Here is a 23072-nt window from a genome sequence, read left to right as displayed (position 1 = left end):
CCCACTCTCTCCTACAGATTGTTTCATTTTATTTTAATCAATTCATACATATTTCGTCAATCCTATTAGTCATGTAGGATTTCCCACTCAAACATCCCTTCCAAAACCTTTCTGAAACAGCTTTATGGGTCGTATGAGTTCTCTGCACCTAAAGAGTTATTTTTGCTGTTTCAGATAATCCCTTCTATGATTACATTGACTTGTCACGGTGTGCATCATGGTACCACACTGATCTTCAAGAGCAGAACTTGAAATGAATATTGAATCCAGATACTCATTTTGGCATCTTGCGTTGTCCTTGATTATCAGTTGTACCTCGTGTATCAGCCAATGCAAGATGTGTGTAGTCACCCTGTGCTATGCTATGCTATGCTAATAATTTAACCATTAGAACTGAATACCTCAATTTCTAAAACTTACTGGAATCAATTTTAAAACCATTTCTAGAAAATGAACGGCAATTGTTAATATCAGTGATTTTTGTTAACAATTTCGGGAACAATTTTTACCAATTTTTTTGTTTTAAACATAGAGCTTTTGTAAATTTTGAACTGGGATGGAGTTTTGCTACCATATTGTAAAAATTTTTAGATTATACTGGAAAAAAGCATATGATTTGACTTTAATACGGTCAAAACGATGAGTCATTTTTGTGACAATAATAGAGTGTTTTTTTTTCTATTTGATACAACCTAAGTCAGTTTTCCAACAGCTCTGTTACAATTGGTCCCAAATTACATGAAAACAAATAATGAATATGATTGAGGCATTTTGTAGGAAATTTGGAGGATGTGAAAAAAATTTAAAAAATTAAAAAATTACAAGAGAAAATTAAAAAACTAAAAACTAAGTTCTTTGTACTTTCCTGAAGCTTGGCAAATTGCGAAATTGAAAGATTTGAAATAAATGTAGTTTCAAAATTTAAAAAAAATTAAATCCTCTGGTGTCGTATTGGTGCAAGCATTGTAAGAAAATGGACTCAGTTCAGATATTTCGCTTTGATACTCTCAAATTTTTTTATTATTTTGGAAGTTTTGGGTCATCTTTCATTTTAAAAATTTAATATATCAACAAAACTTGATTTCAAAGGCGCTTAAATAAAAGACAAAGTTTTGACAATTTAAAGAATATTCCGTTCCATTTCGAGCCCCTTTGTTTTAAAAAATGAGACATTTTTAGGCAATTTTAGTCAATATGGAAAAAAAAGTTTTGTTCAAACATTTTCGAAATTCTAGTTCAAAATTCTTTGACCTTATTGTATTAAAATTACCGTCATAATTAAATATTTGCCAAAAAAAAAATAAAAAAAATTGTTTAAGACAGCAGACAATTTTATTAAATTTATGCAAGGCAATTTCAAACAATTACATGACAATTTATAATCAATTTGAAGAAAATCAGGAGACAAGCTCTAAAGCTTGAAGGAAAAATTGATGCAACTTTATAGACATATTTAAATTTTTTGAAATTTTAAACATCGAAATAAAAAAAAATCGAAATTTTAGAATGCTATTCTTAGCCCTCAAAACAATCGCATTTTACAACAATTTTGAATTGATACTTATTGAAAAAAAAATATATATTTGTATCTCAAAATTTTCCTAAAAAACGATGTTTTGCTTCAAAATGATTCTACACAACCCACCGTGACAGTAACCAACCAACAATTCCCTTCTATGATCCGCAACGCGACGCAACATTGTCAGATTGCACCAGTTTTTTTTTCGTTTCGTTTCGTTTCTTAAATGGTGCCCAAACAAACAATTGTGGGGTGGAGTGGCAGCAGGGTGTCTTGTCTATGTCAAAGTCATCGAAGACAGACCAGATAGCTCAGCATCTGATGTGATTTAGAACTCGCTCCTCACCCGGTTTCATTGAAAGCCTCACAAACGCCTTTTCTTCTTCGGTTTGGGTCTGAGTTTTTCCCACGTGCGAGTTCCATGAGTCATTAATTGCTGCTTTTGGGCAATCGACAATGCATGAATCGACGACGACGACGACAGACAACGAGGAGAGAAAGGTTGCACATATGGACCACATTTCGAGTAAAAAATAAATTAAACGGTGTTGTAGGGCTGTTGAAGTTCTTGGGCGGGTGTGGCTTAGCTACATGTCAATTAGTAATAGCGGTGATCTACTTGTGCGATCTCGATTTTTTATTATTTGAACAGAAACCGGCCGTTCTTGGCAAATTGAACATAAGGTTGAGAAAATTTAAATTATGGTTTCGTTCCACAATTGGTCAGCCATATGGCTGTTGAATCGTTACAAAATCTCCTCGAAGTTGTGACTTAAGAATGACCACACAATTCCATTGAATAAAATTGAATAATTTTATTTAAGACCATTTCCATTTTCTTTCTATTTGCAGCTTGGGCTCCCTCGAGGCCACCCTACCGCGTGAGATGGTATCAAGGCGAAAGATTCTGTCCCGTTCGCGGGACGATCTGAACCTGGACTCGACGTTTATCGCCCAGGAGGAAGAGGAAGACGTCTGGTACCAGAAGGAAAAACTCTATAAGGTAGGTGATTCAAGCAATAGATACATATTTTACAACAGGTGTGAATGAGACTTATCAAAGAAGGTTTCTGTGAAAGGAAATGGCTAGCTTTAGCAAAGAAAAAACTGGTCACTATCATTGGGTTCCGTGGTCATGTGGCGATCATCTCAGGCAGTGGGTCGATGTGATAATTACTTATGAAAGCTGTTTATGTTTCCGTCATGTTCGACATGTGCGTCCAGAGAAATATGGCGAGGCGACATCTTTTTTGATGTCATGGGTTGAAATAAACGCTTTGATGATTACGTTAATAAATGATTCGTTTTTCCAATGCACAGTTAGACGGAGCTTTATCATGACAAAATTAACTAAGCAACTTAACCGAAGACACTACAAACAAGCTCATAAGCGCGTTATGATTTTCTTAATGTTGAAATGTTAAAGTGTGTCGATAATTCGATAACAACAGTTACTAACTAACTAACTAACTAACTAACTTTTTTTAATGAATTCAAACAAGACAAATGTCGTCAAAGCATTTTTGTGAAATTAAAATGCACACATCCCAGCAAACATGAAATCGTACCAGAAATGATAGCATAAGTCGTTTACAATGGTGTTGCGTATCGCAATTCCAACTGCAAAGTGAAAAGATCGTATAAAATGTCATATAAAGTCAGTTTAAATCGGATATGATAGAAAGTCCACCATGATTGTAAATTTTGTAATGATTTTGCTCCCTCGCGGGCTACAAATGAGAAAATCATCGTCATCGTCATCATCGTCAGATGGCTGGAAATCAGATGAGAATTGAGTGATATTTACCAATGTGAGAACTGGAAAATATTGTCACTGGCAACGATTTGAAGGCTATGAGAGAAAAATCTTGCGCTCTCTTGCATTCTTCCGATCGGTACGAATAAGGTGTCGGATAGCGCTCAATTGGTGTAGTTTTGGTCGCTTTAGAATGAAATCAAATTTATGTATGTATATTGCCTTCACTTTGGTAGCTAAATGCTGTTTTTTTCAACTTTCATATGATTATTCTATAATGTATATGGAACGCATATTTAAAAACCTCACAAAAATATAGCTATAAAACAGTTTGCTAAGATTTTGCTTTCAGAAAGTAAATTTTTATATGGAAGATGTCGTTAGTTATAAGTGTTTTTCTATCAAAAAATTTGTACCTTTGTACTGTCATATCTCGGATTGTGGCCTAAAAATTTCATGAAGGCATATTTAGTTTAGTGAAACCCCGGTTTTGTCACCTCCATTTTGCATTTTAGGATGACGAATTGGGAAGAATTATAAAATCGGTTTTTTACTTTGTTTGATAGAAAAATAAGGGAAACAAGTATTTTTTTAACACGAGAAAAATATTTCTAAATTTGTTGATTTTGTATACAAATTCAGACATTTAAAGTCCCTTTGAAAAAGAATATCCCCATTTCTCGTGGAAAAGTCTAATTATTATCGTTTAGTGCGCTATGTTATTTCCATCAACTTACTTTTTTCATTCTCGAATGCATTTCAAAATTTCTTCGTCAACTTATCTCTTCCAATTTTCTCAATCATAATTCATGAATTTATCGTGCCATTTTCAAATTTATTGTAAGATTTTAATGTTTTATTTTTTCAAGTTTTTTAATTCTATTAGCAGATGTTAAAAACATACAGTCTTAAATTGGTAATGTGAGTGCATCATTCTTGACGAAACGTGAATTTTTAATTTGTTTTTTTTCTTCTTTAAACTCGAAAAGACGATAGATGGTTTCAAGAGTCATCTAAACATAAAATTTGAAGTATAGAGCATGCACTCCTCCACTTTTAAATGAACTTTTAATCTTGGTAGGACTAAGCACTTGGTAACGTATTGAAAACTGAATATTCTAATAACTTTTAGTTTTTTTCCAAAATAAATAACATCATTTTTTGCTTGCATCTCAAATTTTAAAATATTGTTTCTCGTTAACCTTAAAATTAAATTTTTACTAAGCATGTGGAAATGTAAAAAAATCATTACCTTTTTTTAAAAAAATTGATTCCTTCTCTATCTATTTGAATTTTAAAAATAATAACAAAAAGAGGAAAGCATACAATTTACCGTAGCAGTTTTGATTGAAAAATATATCAACAGTCTTTTATTGTATTTTAAGACAAAAATTAGTGTAATGTACATATTTCGATACTTGCCACTTACTTTTAAGACAAAAAAGAGTGAAATTATGCTGTTTATCTTCAGAATTGATGGTTTTTCAATTTAAAAAAAATAACTTTATTCCCTTGGATTTGAATTTAAAAAAAAACTGTTTTTTCTCAACCTAAAATTTTAACTTTAATTTAGCATGTGGGAATTGAAATGTAAAATAAATCATAAATTTTTTTTGAGAAATGATTCATTTTCAATCTCTTTGCATTTAAATAATAAATATTTCAAAAAGAAGTTTAAAGCTCTCAATTAACCTTTCAAGTCTTGATTGATGAAATATATCAACAATCATTTTTTGTGTTTTAAGACAATCATCAGTGTAGTGTACATATTTTGGAACTTGCAACTTAATTTAAAGACAACCAAAGAGTGAGTTTTAAACAAGTAATTTTCAGTATTTTATTGAAAATGATCCAATTTTGAAAAAACAATTTCTTTTAAACCTTACCATTTAATTTAGCATCTTAATTCAAAATTTTAAGAAAAATACCTGAGCATGCTTAAGAAAAACTTGGAAATTCAAGAACAAATTCTAAATAATTTGAATTTTTGTTAAGAATTTCGACCTTCTATCTTGGGTCCGATTTTTTTTTATTAATTTGGTGAATTTGGATTGCAAATTTCTATATCATTTATGATTCTTTAATCTGATTTGAGGAAATATCATATATTTATGTTATTCGTTATGGAATTCTTATTTAAATTTGTTCAAATTTCCTCATTAGCTGTATTTATTTTATCTTGATTTTAATCTTGGTATTTGAACTACCAACCGAGCAGATGAATTTTTTTTTTGTTTGTTTGGTTTTATCAAAAAAGACTTGACTCATTTTACTTTCTCTACACTCTTTATTCTCTAACTACTCTATTTACTCCTTTTGATTTATTGACGTTCTTCACTCTCAACAATATTTCTACTCTCTGTGAATTCTTTACTCTCTTTAATCTTGTTCTACTCATTACTCTCATGACTCTCTTTAATATCTTTACTCTGTTTACTCTCTTTACTCTCTTTCCTCTCATTACTCTTTTTACTTTCTTCACTCTATTTACTCTATTAACACTATTCACGCTCTTTTCTCTCTTTACTCTCTTTACTCTCTTTACTCTCTTTACTCTCTTTACTCTCTTTACTCTTTTTACTCTCTTTACTCTCTATACTCTCTTTACTATCTTTACTCTCTTTACTCTCTTTACTCTCTTTACTCTCTTTACTCTCTTTACTCTCTTTACTCTCTTTACTCTCTTTACTCTCTTTATTCTCTTTACTCTCTTTACTCTCTTTACTCTCTTTACTCTCTTTACTCTCTTTACTCTCTTTACTCTCTTTACTCTCTTTACTCTCTTTACTCTCTTTACTCTCTTTGACTCTCTTTACTCTCTTTATTCTCTTTACTCTCTATACTCTCTTTACTCTCTTTACTCTCTTCACTCTCTTTATTGTCTTCACTCTCTTTACTCTCATTACTTTCTTTACTCTCTTTACTATATTCACTCTCTTTACTCTTATTACTTTCTTTACTCTCTTTACTCTCTTTACCCCCTTTCCTCTCTTTACTTTTTTCACTCTTTTCTTTCTCTACTCTCTTAACTCTCTTCATATCTTTACTCTTTTCACTCACTTTACTCTCTTTATTCTCTTTACTCTCTCTAATCTCTTAACTCTCTTTACTTTCTTTAAACTATTTTCTCTCTTTACTCTCTTTACTCTCTTTACTCCCATTACACTCTTTACTCTCCTCACTCTCTTTACTCTCTTTATTGTCTTCACTCTCTTTACTCTCTTTACTTTCTTTTCTTTCTTTACTCTCTTTACACGTTTACTTTCTTAACTTTCTTTACTCTCTTTACTCTCATTACTCTGTTTACTCTCTTTATGCATTTTACTATCTTTATTCTCTCCTTACTCGCTTTACACTCTTTACTACCCCAATCTTTTCATTCTCTTTTCTCGTTTTACTTTATATATTTTTACTTAATTCCCTATCTTGAATTCAAAACACTTGATTTTTTTTTCAATTTTTGAGAAAATATCTTAGAATCTCGAGTAAAGAGTGTTTTCCAAAAAAATGCCTCTTGTCTAGTGAATAACTTTTGAATGCATGGATAAAAATTCATGAAATTTACAGTGAAACTACTTAGAAATGAAATGTTTACATGCACAAAAGTTTATGTGGGAGACCCAAAAACTGCTGGAAAACAACTATTTGACCAAAGTTCACATGATGTAACGTTTAGAAAATCCTAGAGGACTCAATAGTGAGCTAAAGTTGAATAAAAGTGAAGATTATTGATTCCTAGAAGGGAGAGTTATGTGAAAGGTTTTTTTAAGCTCAATCTGAAAATATGAATTGAGGAAGTGATAAAAAAGTCAAATTTTTCGAACCGGTTCGTCTAGCTGAATTACAAATAGGCCTGGATTCATTTCTACATGGTTGAAAAGCTGCCTACCAGTAAAATAAACAAAATACGGTTGTCAAATCGTGCGCAAAATATTTGAACTGCTTGTTGGGAGATATGTTAAAAATCTGAAATGCTGCCAACACGTTAATACGGTGGTGGAGTGATAAAAAGTCAAATATGAAGTTTTCGCGCCGAAGGAAGACAATCAGCTAAATTTGTTATAACTTCGACCAAACTCAAAATTTTGAGTTATTTTGAAGTTCAAGCTTCAGAAAACAGCTAACGTAATCAAAAACAGTCTTGATTTGAAAAAAAGTGGTTCATAAAATGCATTACAGTTGGTGCAAGTGTTGCCCAAAAATTAAAGACAAATTTTTTTATGGAACGCTGTCTCAAAAACCACTTGACAGAAAATCACAAAAATTTGCATATGTGGACATTACATCAGCAGGTAACTTTGCTGAAAATGTAATCAATTTACATCCATGCATTAAAAAGTGATTCTCAAAACAAAGTGTTGCATTTTTTCGAATACACTCCTTAAGTTGACTTCTTGAATCTATTGATTCTTGTCTCTATTTTTATCACTTCAGGATGAAGCAGGAGTCAATTTACGAGAGTTTCTAATCATCACTATTGATTTGCGACTATTCGAGATTTTTCACTCTAAATTAAACAATCAAGGTTACGCTATAGCGCTAGAATGCGGTGAAATTCACAGTGATTCAGTACCGATGGACAATAAGGAAAAAAGTGTCTAAGCCGCCAAGAAATTCAATATCATCCCTCCTACATGAACCAAATCTATGAAAAGATTCTTTCCTCTAGTAAAAATGTCCAGAAAACCGATTGGACCGAGTTTCAGTCGCCTCTCAAGCATACGAACGGAGATAAAGTGCCTTTTTAACCCCAAATTCCCCTATATTTTGAAGCAATCCGGAAAACACTGATTTGACCAAAAAAAATCAACCAAAAATAGACGTATTTTGTGTGTGTGTGTGTGTGTGTGTGTGTGTGTGTGTGTGTGTGTGTGTGTGTGTGTGTGTGTGTGTGTGTGTGTGTGTGTGTGTGTGTGTGTGTGTGTGTGTGTGTGTGTGTGTGTGTGTGTGTGTGTGTGTGTGTGTGTGTGTGTGTGTGTGTGTGTGTGTGTGTGTGTGTGTGTGTGTGTTTTTTTTTTTTCGAGGAATCAAACGAAGGTAGTTTGAGCCACCGCACACTTCGGAAAAATGGAGTTATAGTTGATTTTCCCTAGATTTCCCTAGATTTTTCAATTAACTATGAAAAAAGTGAATTTGGACTTCAAAATTTTGAATCAAATGTGACCTGTTTTATGTGATTTTCTCCGAAGAATCGAAATAAGGTTGTAAGAGCAGCCGCACACATTGGAAAACCGAGTTATGATTGTTTTTCCCTCAATCTCCCTAAATTTTCCAAACAGTTCCGAAAAAGCATCTTCAGAGATGAAAACTTTGACTCAAATGAGACCTATTTTGTGTGATTTTTTTTCGAGGAATCAAATGAAGGCTGATTAAGCCACCGCTCGGAAAGTGGATTGATGACCGTCTTTCCCTCAATTTCCCATCGCTTTTGATAGAGTTCAGAAAAAAATTTGATCGTACTGAAAAATGTTGGAACAAATGAGACTTATCTAGTGCGTTTTTTTTTTCGAGAAATCAATGGATTTATTTGAAGGTCTAGTATAGAAGTTTGTTTCGTTGAAATAGCACATGAAATCGTCAGCGAAACAGACTGTGTAAAAATCACCTAAGATCACAAGTCTGAATGAATATCCCAGGTCCGGTTTAGGATTACACTAACTACGGTTATATTCAATGGCGGTATGACAGAGCCAACGGATTTGCTGAGCACATTGATACTTAGTTGAGAAAATGATCCAATTTTAGAAAAACATTTTTCAATGACAATCATCATTATCAGAAATCGAACTACAACAACCTTTTTCAGAATTTTATAAAAAAAAATTGAAAACAAGAAGTCCACTATCCAAACGAGTCTCCATTTCTAGCAGTCATCCGAAATAAAGTGAACGGAGGGGATTCCTCTTTAAGCAGCTGAGCTGAAGGTTGCCTTCACGCTGTTCATCTTCTCACTAGGAGATGAGTTCCTTCCATCTTCTCCCTTAGTAGATACATAGGTACTTGATTTAAATTTACACAAAAAAAGAAACACTTCGCTTCGCTTCCATTTTCCATAACAAACTCCCCGTGACCAATTCATGTGAAGCTGGGCTGCATTTGCGGTGGTGCCGCGGCCTTGCAATTTTCAGCGCCCCTCCAGGGTTCGCCGTTTGTGAAAGACCGATAAACTCTGCAATTACTTGTCCACAGACAGTGAGGAGGGACTTGAACTGAGATCCGCGGTTTGTGACGAATGTCACAAAAGATGTTGTTGTTTCTTATTGTTGTAAGGAAGATTAGTTTCAATCATCGTTCGTCGTTACTAATTGTGATGGGGAGCTTTTGTTAATTGGCGAGCGCATTCGGTTTGCAAGATGTATTTTACCTAAACGTTAGCCATTCATTGATGATGAGACCAGAGTGACAGTGATTGTACTCTTTATCATCATCTTCGTCAACATCATTCTCATTTTTGCAAACAACAACAACAACAAATCAGATGAAGTTAGCCTAGAAACCAACTGGTTGGAAAATTGCTTTTCCATTTTCTTCTTCAGCACCTAGAGCATAAGTTTGAGAAAAAACTCTATTAGATGTTGTTCCTAAGAGTTTTTTTTCATCTCTCGAAGATAAAGCAAAACAAAAACTAAAATTTGTAGCGGAAAATAATCCTATTGGAATGTTAACGTGGTTTGGAGGGAAAGTGTTGCAGTTGGATGCTTCACAGAAAAACAACTGAAACAGGAAGGTAATGGAGCTTGGCTAAGTAACAAGCAAAAAGCATAACCATTTCAATCAAGTTTCCTGAGCTGTCGAAATAAAAAATAGATATGTCGAATGACTTGTGTAATATAAAAACAAATAGGTTCAAAAAATATAAACAATACTTTTATTTTAATAAAATTTTTGTTAATTTATTTTCAAGTGTCAAGAGAGTCAAGAGAGTCAAGAGAGTCAAGAGATTCAAGAGAGTCAAGAGAGTCAAGAGAGTCAAGAGAGTCAAGAGAGTCAAGAGAGTCAAGAGAGTCAAGAGAGTCAAGAGAGTCGAGAGAGTTAAGAGAGTCAAGAGAATCAAGAGAGTCAAGAGAGTCAAGAGAATCAAGGGAGTCAAGAGAGTCAAGAGAGTCAAGAGAGTCAAGAGAATCAAGGGAGTCAAGAGAATCAAGAGAGTCAAGAGAGTCAAGAGAGTCAAGAGTGTCAAGAGAGTCAAGAGAGTCAAGAGAGTCAAGAGATTCAAAAGAGTCAAGAGAGTCAAGAGAGTCAAGAGAGTTAAGAGAGTCAAGAGAATCAAGAGAGTCAAGAGAGTCAAGAGAATCAAGGGAGTCAAGAGAATCAAGAGAATCAACAGAGTCAAGAGAGTCAAGAGAGTCAAGAGTGTCGAGAGAGTCAAGAGAATCAAGAGAATCGAGAGAGCCGAGAGAGTCGAGAGAATCAAAAGAGTTAAGAGAGTCAAGAGTCAAGAATTTCTATTAACTCGAAGGTCTTCAAAATCAAAGGTCTCTAGAGCCCAAAGAATCAACAGATTTCAAATATCACAAGATTTTCAAGCGACTTAGAAATTCAAAGTTCTTCAATATCTCAAAAAGCTCAAGAATATTTCTAAATCATAAAATTCCTTAACAATAATTTTTTCCTCCAACTCATCCATGCATCGAAACCAGCACGATAGCTATCAGTTTCACTTTCATGCATCCGCACAGCTCTTATTTCATACATCCATATAAGAAACAAACAACTCAAGCAAAATATCGAGATTCATCAAGCGACGAGATGAAACGCGAGAAACCAGTCGTCGAACGCCAGAAGACGCAGCAGCAATCAAGTCCCGCTAGAAGCCCACTAACAACTTGCAAGATTTCGCTTTCAATTAATGGAACCGTCTCGTAATTACTGCTCGATTGCCTCTAGGCATCAGGCAAGCTGACTTAGAAGTGGCATTTTAAAAATAGCTGCTCCATTCTTAACTTCCCTTTGGTTTGAGCAAGTCGACAACGGGATATTTCTATATAAATTATCCTCCAGATTCTCTAAAGGTTCTGACTCAGATGATAAATTATGACGTGTTAGTTTATTCACTTGCTTGATTTTTTTTTAAATTTCAAGATATTTTTTTTTTCAAATTATTTTGATGCAAAAGAATAATAACATTTTCAAATTATAAAACATACTCAATTTGTATTCAGCAAAAATTAGAAACACCGCAAAATGTTAAACGACATCAAGTTGGCATTAGCAGAGAGCAAAAAAAACCTGTTCTAGAGCATCAGCAAGACAGCAACATCCTCATCATCGTCATACTTACTTAGTAGGACGAGAACGATGATGTTTAGTGAAGTGGGGCTCTTAGCAGATGCCCCACTGACATTTAACACTACTTAATGCATTTGCTGGTAAAGTACATAATGAATGAAACTTTTTAACATTTTTCCTTCTAGCTTTTCCCAATGAATATGAAAATTAAAAGAAGCTTGTTCATTTCGAAAAAAATTTAGCCAATTTTGACAATTTTGACAATTTTGTCAATTTTGATAATTTTGACAATTTTGACAATTTTGACAATTTTGACAATTTTGACAATTTTGACAATTTTGACAATTTTGACAATTTTGACAATTTTGACAATTTTGACAATTTTGACAATTTTGACAATTTTGACAATTTTGACAATTTTGACAATTTTGACAATTTTGACAATTTTGACAATTTTGACAATTTTGACAATTTTGACAATTTTGACAATTTTGACAATTTTGACAATTTTGACAATTTTGACAATTTTGACAATTTTGACAATTTTGACAATTTTGACAATTTTGACAATTTTGACAATTTTGACAATTTTGACAATTTTGACAATTTTGACAATTTTGACAATTTTGACAATTTTGACAATTTTGACAATTTTGACAATTTTGACAATTTTGACAATTTTGACAATTTTGACAATTTTGACAATTTTGACAATTTTGACAATTTTGACAATTTTGACAATTTTGACAATTTTGACAATTTTGACAATTTTGACAATTTTGACAATTTTGACAATTTTGACAATTTTGTCAATTTTGACAATTTTGACAATTTTGACAATTTTGACAATTTTGACAATTTTGACAATTTTGACAATTTTGACAATTTTGACAATTTTGACAATTTTGACAATTTTGACAATTTTGACAATTTTGACAATTTTGACAATTTTGACAATTTTGACAATTTTGACAATTTTGACAATTTTGACAATTTTGACAATTTTGACAATTTTGACAATTTTGACAATTTTGACAATTTTGACAATTTTGACAATTTTGACAATTTTGACAATTTTGACAATTTTGACAATTTTGACAATTTTGACAATTTTGACAATTTTGACAATTTTGACAATTTTGACAATTTTGACAATTTTGACAATTTTGACAATTTTGACAATTTTGACAATTTTGACAATTTTGACAATTTTGACAATTTTGACAATTTTGACAATTTTGACAATTTTGACAATTTTGACAATTTTGACAATTTTGACAATTTTGACAATTTTGACAATTTTGACAATTTTGACAATTTTGACAATTTTGACAATTTTGACAATTTTGACAATTTTGACAATTTTGACAATTTTGACAATTTTGACAATTTTGACAATTTTGACAATGTTGACAATTTTGACAATTTTGACAATTTTGACAATTTTGACAACTTTGACAATTTTGACAATTTTGACAATTTTGACAATTTTGACAATTTTGACAATTTTGACAATTTTGACAATTTTGACAATTTTGACAATTTTGACAATTTTGACAATTTTGACAATTTTGACAATTTTGACAATTTTGACAATTTTGACAATTTTGACAATTTTGACAATTTTGACAATTTTGACAATTTTGACAATTTTGACAATTTTGACAATTTTGACAATTTTGACAATTTTGACAATTTTGACAATTTTGACAATTTTGACAATTTTGACAATTTTGACAATTTTGACAATTTTGACAATTTTGACAATTTTGACAATTTTGACAATTTTGACAATTTTGACAATTTTGACAATTTTGACAATTTTGACAATTTTGACAATTTTGACAATTTTGACAATTTTGACAATTTTGACAATTTTGACAATTTTGACAATTTTGACAATTTTGACAATTTTGACAATTTTGACAATTTTGACAATTTTGACAATTTTGACAATTTTGACAATTTTGACAATTTTGACAATTTTGACAATTTTGACAATTTTGACAATTTTGACAATTTTGACAATTTTGACAATTTTGACAATTTTGACAATTTTGACAATTTTGACAATTTTGACAATTTTGACAGTTTGACTATTTTTAAAATTTTTACAATTTTGACAATTTTGACCATATTGACAATTTTAACATTTCTGACAATTTTGACAATAACAAAAATGGCAAAAATTACAAAAATAACAAAAATTTTAAAAATCACAGAAATTACAAAAATGACAAAAATACAAAAATGACAAAAATGACAAAAAATAAAAAAATTACAAAATTTGCAAATTCTAAAAAAAATTTACAAAAATAACAAAAATTTTAAAAATTACAAAAATTACAAATATTACAAAAATTACAAAAATTACAAAAATTACAAAAATTTCAAAAATTACAAAAATTACAAAAAATACAAAAATTGCAAAAACTACTAAAATTACAAACATTACAAAAATTACAAAAATTACAAATGTTACAAAAATTATAAAAATTACAAAAATTACAACAATTACAAAATTACAAAAATGACAAAATTTAAAAATTTACAAAAATTACAAAAATAACAGAAATTACAAAAATTACAAAAATTACAAAAATTACAAAATTACAAAAATGACAAAAATCACAAAAATTACAAAAATTATAAAAATTACAATAATTACAAAAATAACAAAAATAACAAAAATTACAAAAATAACAAAAATTACAAAAATGACAAAAATTTTAAAAATTACAAAAATTACAAAAATTACAAAAATTACAAAAATTAGAAAAATTACAAGAATTACAAAAATTACAAAAATTACAAAAATGACAAAAATCACAAAAATTACAAAAATTATAAAAACTACAATAATTACAAAAATTACAAAAATTACAAAAATTACAAAAATTACAAAAATTACAAAAATTACAAAAATTACAAAAATTACAAAAATTACAAAAATTACAAAAATTACAAAAATGACAAAAATGACAAAAATGACAAAAATGACAAAAATGACAAAAATGACAAAAATGACAAAAATGACAAAAATGACAAAAATGACAAAAATGACACAAATGACAAAAATGACAAAAATGACAAAAATGACAAAAATGACAAAAATGACAAAAATGACAAAAATGACAAAAATGACAAAAATGACAAAAATGACAAAAATGACAAAAATGACAAAAATGACAAAAATGACAAAAATGACAAAAATGACAAAAATGACAAAAATGACAAAAATGACAAAAATGACAAAAATGACAAAAATGACAAAAATGACAAAAATGACAAAAATGACAAAAATGACAAAAATGACAAAAATGACAAAAATGACAAAAATGACAAAAATGACAAAAATGACAAAAATGACAAAAATGACAAAAATGACAAAAATGACAAAAATGACAAAAATGACAAAAATGACAAAAATGACAAAAATGACAAAAATGACAAAAATGACAAAAATGACAAAAATGACAAAAATGACAAAAATGACAAAAATGACAAAAATGACAAAAATGACAAAAATGACAAAAATGACAAAAATGACAAAAATGACAAAAATGACAAAAATGACAAAAATGACAAAAATGACAAAAATGACAAAAATGACAAAAATGACAAAAATGACAAAAATGACAAGAATGACAAAAATGACAAAAATGACAAAAATGACAAAAATGACAAAAATGACAAAAATGACAAAAATGACAAAAATGACAAAAATGACAAAAATGACAAAAATGACAAAAATGACAAAAATGACAAAAATGACAAAAATGACGAAATTGACGAAATTGATAAAAATGACAAAAATGACCAAAATGACCAAAATGGCGAAAATAACAAAATTTTTGTTATTTTTCTAGGCGAGCATTAAAAATGTTCAAAAGTTACATTCATTAAGCATAATTTTGAGATAATTCAAAATATGGATTTTGTTATGTTTAAACCAGTTTAGTTGCCGATATATAATACGTCAAATTTTGTTTTCCAATTCAGTTTAAGAAAGATGGATGTTTTTTTTTTCAATCATTCCAAAGTATCTGTACAATAGTTAAACAAATTTTCCCTCCAATTTTTCCTCCCTCGAATTCTAACGCCTCTCAAACCTCCTCTCATTCAGAGAGCAGTTTTGTCACACTTCTTCATTCAGCATCCATTCCCAGTTTTCCTCAACAACGCCATCTACCTTCAAACTTCTGAATGTCACCGTTTATTGTTTCTGGTCTAACGTTCTAAACCGTGGAGCGGGAGGATGACATTTGGAAAACGTGTTTTCGAGCTAGCGTTCTGAAAATGGAAACCGCTTCTTCGTTCCAGTGTGTGGGGGTTCGTCGCTTACAGCCGGCTGCCAAAGGTGGAGTCTCTCGATTCATTGTTGCAGCTCGATCTTTTTTTTTCGCTCCAAGCGATTCACTGCCCAGTTTTTTCTTAGATTTGCATAATCTTGAAGGTTAGGAAGCTGGTTGATATTTAAAATAGGTTCGGAACGTTCGTGTTCCGTGTCGGATGCAAACTTTTTTTCTTCGTTTGAGGGTGGCGCTTAAAAGTTGGGATCCCGCGATCTGTTCCCCATTAATTTAATTAACTTAATATTTAAGGAACTACCCCGGTCTTATGAGACCCAACGAAAGCGAAGGTGTTTCAGTTAACTCCAGTCGGAACAAACGATTTCCTAATCGAAAGATTCGAACCGTTACGAAATGGCCATCGTCATCGAGACTCCAGAAGGTTACTCCATCGCTGGCAGATTACGCCACTATTGGAATCGAGAGTTGACAAATGGGAATCGACAGCCCCACGTATGGAAGAAAGTTCAAAATTTACACAATCGCGGCGAACGACGTAAGACGGAATTCCGGAAACTTTCTTTCGATGGCGTCATTGACGTGTGTCTGACGGCTTCACCAGGTGGAATCTCATAAATCATTCTGCTCGTGGACAGTTTTTTTATCTCTCTACTTATTCACACTTTCCTCGACCACAAACCTTTGAACGTGCCTTCAGCCCCAGCAGCTGTTGTTGTGTGGCGAGGTTCCGTTTGCTAATTTGTATCGATTAAGATGAATGACAGCGATACAGTGAATCACTGATTGGAAGCTGCTTAGAGACGAGTGTGACTGATGTCCCGCTATCTGACGGGACGAATTGCTCGGATCTTTTGTGAGCTTAGACATGATTGATTACGGTCTAAACAATAATCGCAGTCATGCAATTTTTCCCCTCACATGGGGACAGTTTCGTCACAAATTCAAACAAAAAGTCTTTTTATAAAAACTGGCAAGCAATTAAGTAGATTTGAAAAACTGAATAAAACTAACAATTTTTTTCCGGAAGAAAAAAAAAACTAGTAGTGGCACAATGTTCCTTCTGGATAATAAAGAACTCATCAACGAGACACAACCAATGAATATTTAATTTTCATAATTGAAATCCCACCCATTTCACACCTTTCAATATCAGTGCTGCCACATTTCAACCGATGACTTATTGGGTAGATTGTTTATGACCCTGCTTTCTCAATCAATGCTGAAGCTAGAAGACAACACATTCCAACTGAATGACGGTCGCCATGTAATTAGTTTTTTTCTTCTCTCATTTCTATCAACTCTTAAGATGAAATGGCAGCAGAAACACCTTGTGTCGAGAACAATTTATTTTTTATTTACATAGTATTCCGTCTTACGACATAACTTGACGAACATAATTCCTAAAATTCACTCGGTTCATAGCAACCGTTCTCCAATTTCTCGGGCACCCCACGTTCGCCAGATCACGCTCCACTTGGTCTAACCACCTCGCTCGTTGCGCCCCCGCTCGTCTTGTTCCTACCGGATTCGTAGCGAACACCTGTTTTGCAGGACAGTCGTCCGGCATTCTCGCAACATGTCCCGCCCAGCGTATCCGGCCAGCCTTCACCACCTTCTGGATACTGGGTTCGCCGTAGAGGCGCGCGAGCTCGTGGTTCATCCTTCGCCTCCACACTCCGTTCTCCTGTACGCCGCCAAAGATGGTTCTTAACACTCGTCGCTCGAATACTCCGAGTGTCGAGAACAAGTTGTTGGTAAATACGCAGTTTTCGCAACATCTCTATCTAGACCTTACTCACCTTCAGCGAGTGCAGTTTGTTTTTTTCTGTGGAGCTACTAGCAAGTTTCAAGTAGGTACGCACTAAGATTGCCACCATCTCAGTATAGTTAAACCATCGCATTGAGAAGGAGGTGAGAAATTCTCACCGCAGAAAAAAAAACGTAAAAACGTTAAACTTTGGAACTGCTAGATAGTTGTATCTGTGGAAGTTTCGTAAGTTCATCAATCTTTTTTTTCCTGATGACCGATGACGATGCAGATACGAGTCTAACTGTCTCCGGATAACTGGTATTTGTTGGTGTTTTTTTTTGCGTTTAGCTGTGTCTTAGACTTAAGCCTAAGCCAAATGAGGTGGTCATATCTAATGGGATTTGTTGATAGACTAAGTGAAGGAGAGTCACAACGGCTTAGTACCAGTAACAGGTTTAAGAAGTGCTAATTTTCTAGGTAGCATCAAAAGCGTCAGCAAGTAATTAATCTGAAATGGTGAAGGTGTCAGATTTGGGATGGTGATAAGAAGTGACGATTCAGTTTTTTTAAAGGTGTATTTGGGTCAATCAGATAGTTTCATGGACTTTTCTGAAAAATAATCTGATTAAATCCTTTAAACTATTTAATATGATCAGCTAGTTTCCAAACATTAACACTCATCCGTTCCCAGAAATTTTTACTCGTTACAGTCCCTGGAGTGATAATTTGACACACCTGACTAAACCAATACATCTCTCATGTTTCTCAACCGGTTTTTACAGAATTTATAATTTGAAAACCTCATAACTCAAGTATGTTTTTACATAATATTCAGCTTCAACCCTTCAGTTTTCCATTGTTCGAAGTCTAAAAAAACCGAAAAAACATGCTTTAAGAAAAAAACTGAAAAATTTCACTTATTGTCCAAGAAAGCTAAAATAAGAAGCTATACGTTGCATATTAAAGAATATTTTTTTAAATTTTGATATCATGACCACAAAAAAATGCAAAAAATTGGTGTAAAACTGCACTTTTCATTTAATGAATCGTCAAAATTGTATAGGTCACACCAGATAAATGGTGAAAAATGGATTGGAAAGTTGACGTAATTTAGTACATTCTAGTAATTTTAGATTCTCAAAATAAAAAAACACAGAATTTTTGACAAATTTTTAAAATTAGCTTTTTTTTAACTTATTGCAAATTTGCAATTTCTCTGAATTTCTCGCACTTGCAGATTAAATTTTGCACAATATTTTGAGTATGTTTATTATCTCAAGATTTCCAAATTACACAAGTGCGGCGACACTTGACAAAATATTAACAAAATTACAAAAAAATCCATCAATATGTGAAACTATACACAATGAAGTTTCCAAATTTTTAAATTTTGTAAAAATCAGTAAAGAGATAAAAGAGATATGGCCATTTTAGGCAAAGAGTCTCAAATTGACACTGAAGGTCTGATTAGGGAGTTTTTCCTGGGCTTTCAGGATTTGTCCATAAAAAAAGCTATGATGCAAAATTAAAGATTTCAAGAATTCATTAAGGGTCACCGAAGAAAATTTTCAAGCTGCCAAACTTCCAATACTGTCATATTGACACTTAAGAGAAGATTAGGATCAACGAACAATTTATATCAATTAAAAAAACTATTTTTTTTTCTTTTTTTTTTAACTTTAAAAAAATCCCAAGTCTAAACTAGATTATGCCCTAGATTTTGCCAAATGATAAAACAAACGAGTTATAGATGATTGTTTGCATTTTTTAAATTTCAAATTCTAGTATTTTTTTCATCGACACTGAAGTAATATTCGGTAAATTTGAAAAATTAAAATTTGATACCCCACATAATTATAACAAAAGCATGAAATGCTTTTTTTCCATGCCAATTGGTACAAAGCATGAAATATGTGGATCAAATTTTGCATTGCAATCGGAAAAATCTAAGAAAAAATCGTATATGTCAAGTCTAAATTCATAAAGATTTATAAAAGTCTTCTTTGCTGGTGCAGCTTTTTTTGATTTTTAACAAGTGCATTAAGCCTTATTTAATGAAATTTGCATTTTTTTTAACAGCTAACCATTTTCAATCATCAGGAGTGTTGGACTTCAACTCACTGTTTTTTTTTTTTTTTTTTTTTAAGAAAACCAAATCGATTTATCGAAATGCTCTCGTTTTCAGCCCACTTTCTTAAAACCAACTAACTCCAAGCAACAAATTTAAAAAAAATATTAAGAAAAAGATGTTTTTCTTTTTGATAACGTTAAATTCCTCCTAAGCATCATTCGTGTCAAGAATTTGTAAACTTAAGGCAGGCAACGGATCTATAGGGAAAAAAATCATTATCGAATTTTGAAAACCGCAATGTTTTAAGATTGGCCCGGAAAACTCACATGTTTAAAATTTCAGCTTGATCAGGCTCGATTTAAAGGTACCTTAAAGCCAGAAAGTTTCGGGGTTTTGACCCTCAAAAATCACTCAAAGGGGGAAAAAGGAAAACGGAAAATTGAAATTTCAATTCTGATACAAATGACTTAAAAATGCATAAAACGTCGAAATCTGGTGTGATCTCGAAAAAAAAAAATGTTTATCCAATATCGACTTTCTGACACTTTTTGTCGGTGTTCTCAGAAAAATTTTCGTTTTTTTTTATTTAAATGGCGTTGAAGGCTACCGACAAGGTTAACTCCTTTGAAAATAAGTTATAGATTTTTTCGATGCCAACAAGCCCAAACTAATGCCCAAACTATTCAAAATGTGTTTTGTATAATTTATTGTAACTTCATGTTTGTTCCCAATTAAAATATTTAGAAAAAAAATTATAGTTCAAGCTAACTTCAGTTTTTTTTTTATTCAAAAATATTGCATTTGGTGACATTAAATTTCTGGTAACCCTTTAACTGCCAATGATAAAAAATTTGATGCAGATCATTTCATCGGAACATTTCAGGCCTCGTAAATCAAAAACTTCCTTGTTAACATTTTTAAAAATTAGACGGATCATCTGGCATTATTGTTAGATTTCTTTAACGAAAAAGGAATAATAACATTTTTTTTCTCGCTATTTCTACCGCTTTGCTGTCTTCGGCAAAGTTGTAGACAGAAAATTCTCCAGCGTACTCCATATTTTGAAAGTTCATATGAAAAATTTGTGAAACATTTTCCGAATAAATTTTTGCCTTTTTCCATTCGCAATTTCAAATGAAAACCCTGGTACCTAAACCTCATTTTAAAACCAAGTATACAATCTACGATAGATAACACAAATTAACTAACTTTATCCTCTCATTAAAGAGGGAAGTTAGTATTGAGAACCTCTTTTTTCAGTCATGCAAGTTTCCGCTTTATATTTCAGATTTTTTTAATAAGGGTTGCCAGATTTTTTTCAGCACGTATCCGGGCCTAGTAAATCTGGGCCGGATACGTGCTGAGTGTATAAAAACCTGCCAAAATCCCGGCATTTGATTTAAAATTGATGACAAAAAATCCGGGCAATATCCGGTTAAATTCAATGAAAACTCAGAAATAACTCAACCAAAATCAAGAAAAAAAAATTAAAAATAATTTCATTGACAAAATTTGAATCGTATTCTAGGCTTCCAAAAATTCTATCATGATTATAATTGCAAAACTTGCTCAGAAAATTTCGTTTTGGAGGCAAAAATAAAAAAATATTTGCCAAATAAAGTGAATAAATCCCGTCGAAATCCGGGCATTTTTCAATGAAATCCAGGCAACTTGACCGGGCCGGACTGTTCCCATATTTTATTTTAAATATCCGGGCAAATGCGGATAAAACCAGGCAATCAAGCAACCGTATTTGAACTTCTTCTTAAGGATTTAAGTTTTGAAACTGATTTAATCGACTAAAACCAACAAAAAAATCAACAGATTTTTTCCGTTCATTTTATTCATAATTTGGATCATTATTGGGACATCTGATGAAAAACCGTTAAGACACGATGGCCACAGAAGTTCAGAAAGTCGAAAAATCAATTGAGTTCAGTTTTTCCTCATTTTGCGCAGCTTGCGCATTGCATTTTTTTATGCATCTTATTTCTTGTAAAGAATTATGAAAGACATAATTAGACTGTTCAATTTGTAGTTATAATTTTTGCATTTAAATAACAAATAAGAGATTTCAGAGTAAAATCCATTGCTGATTTTTTTTTTTCATTGAAAGAAAATAATAGTTATGTTTAGATTTTTTCATTCTGACCATGATTTTTTTCATAAATCAACTGTTGAAAGTTTAAGTACTTACCCTCAAGATCCCATCTTTTTACCAAATTATTTATGAAGCCTCTCAAAATATAAACACATAAAACTCTACAATAAAAGCTTTAAATTTACATAAAATGTCATAACACAGAAAACATTTTCAACTTCAACAACAAATTTTAGAGCAATCTTCAATGAAAAAAAAACAATAAATCGATTGCCAATACTCTTCTGTCTATGAAATTTGATTGAATGCTCCTTTTTTAAGTGATTTTTTAATCAAATCACTTTAAAAAATGTCTATTTTTTTTACAAAATACCAACCTATGCGATTTTATACACAATATAAAAAATCAAATATCAAAATAACTAAATTTTTAATCAAGGTGGACTCTTGGTTTATTTGAAAAGAAAGGCCGAATGAAGCAGTCGGGGAACCCGGGGCAATTTTTCTAAGGGGCCCCTAGTTTTTTTTTCATTTTAATTAAAATATATCTGTAGTAGTTTGTCTTTAAAAAAAAACAATCCAGCTCATTGATTCTAAAAACAAGCTATATTTTTGTATAATAAAATGCAAAATAAAACTGCAGATCGTTTATTCAAACTTGAGAGATTCATCCTCAAAATAATGTTTCAGTTGATAAAATCGATGTCAAAATAAAATAGAATCAAAATTTTCCTTTAGAAATATATGTACTTTTTTTAACCACAAAAAAATCAAAGTTAAAGTCTCAAATAAGTGTGCATCAAAATTTAAAAATGCAAGTGGCTTCAAAATTTGAATAAGAAAATCTCATTAAAAATTTTGACATCAAGGTAAAAAATTTAAATCAGTTTTCTCAATCGAAATTTTAGTTTTGAAGAGCAGAATCCCAATAACGTTCGGAAAATGATGCAAATTACAAATAGAAACCTACTATAGAATTTTAAAAATTTGACAAAATAACAAGAACAATGAAGATTTTTTCATTCCTCGAAACCGACGTTAGAATAAAGAATATGATTTGAATAATAGAATTAAAATCAATTTCAGATGTAGGATAAAATAGAAATAAAAATGAATTAAAATTCGTCAACTAAGAGTTCAAATAAAAATCCAGTACCATAGATAAGTTCAGTCATCCAGGTAAAAATTCAAAATCGGTCTGTAATTTCAAAAACTAAAATCGAAACTCACTTTAGAAAATGCATTAATAATTTGAATAGTTTTGTCATTCCTTTATTAGAAAAGGTTCAAACCTTGGGAAAAATAATGAGCATTGTAATATTTAATCAAATCT

General features: G+C 31.4%; 1 protein-coding gene across 2 annotated transcripts in view; it reads left to right on the top strand.

Moving 5' to 3' along the window:
• Positions 1-23072, top strand: part of LOC129751492 (uncharacterized) — a 656753-nt gene that overhangs the window by 212622 nt on the left and 421059 nt on the right. For both annotated transcript variants that reach the window (XM_055747028.1, XM_055747029.1), the window contains exon 3: positions 2372-2522. In XM_055747028.1, coding sequence (XP_055603003.1) covers positions 2406-2522 — 117 coding nt within the window. In that variant the 5' untranslated portion in view covers positions 2372-2405. The remainder of the gene's footprint in view (positions 1-2371; positions 2523-23072) is intronic.

Source organism: Uranotaenia lowii, chromosome 3, assembly GCF_029784155.1.
Source record: "Uranotaenia lowii strain MFRU-FL chromosome 3, ASM2978415v1, whole genome shotgun sequence".
Lineage (NCBI taxonomy): Eukaryota > Metazoa > Arthropoda > Insecta > Diptera > Culicidae > Uranotaenia > Uranotaenia lowii.
Note: the sequence above shows the minus strand (reverse complement) of the source record. Positions and strands in the feature narration are given on the sequence as shown.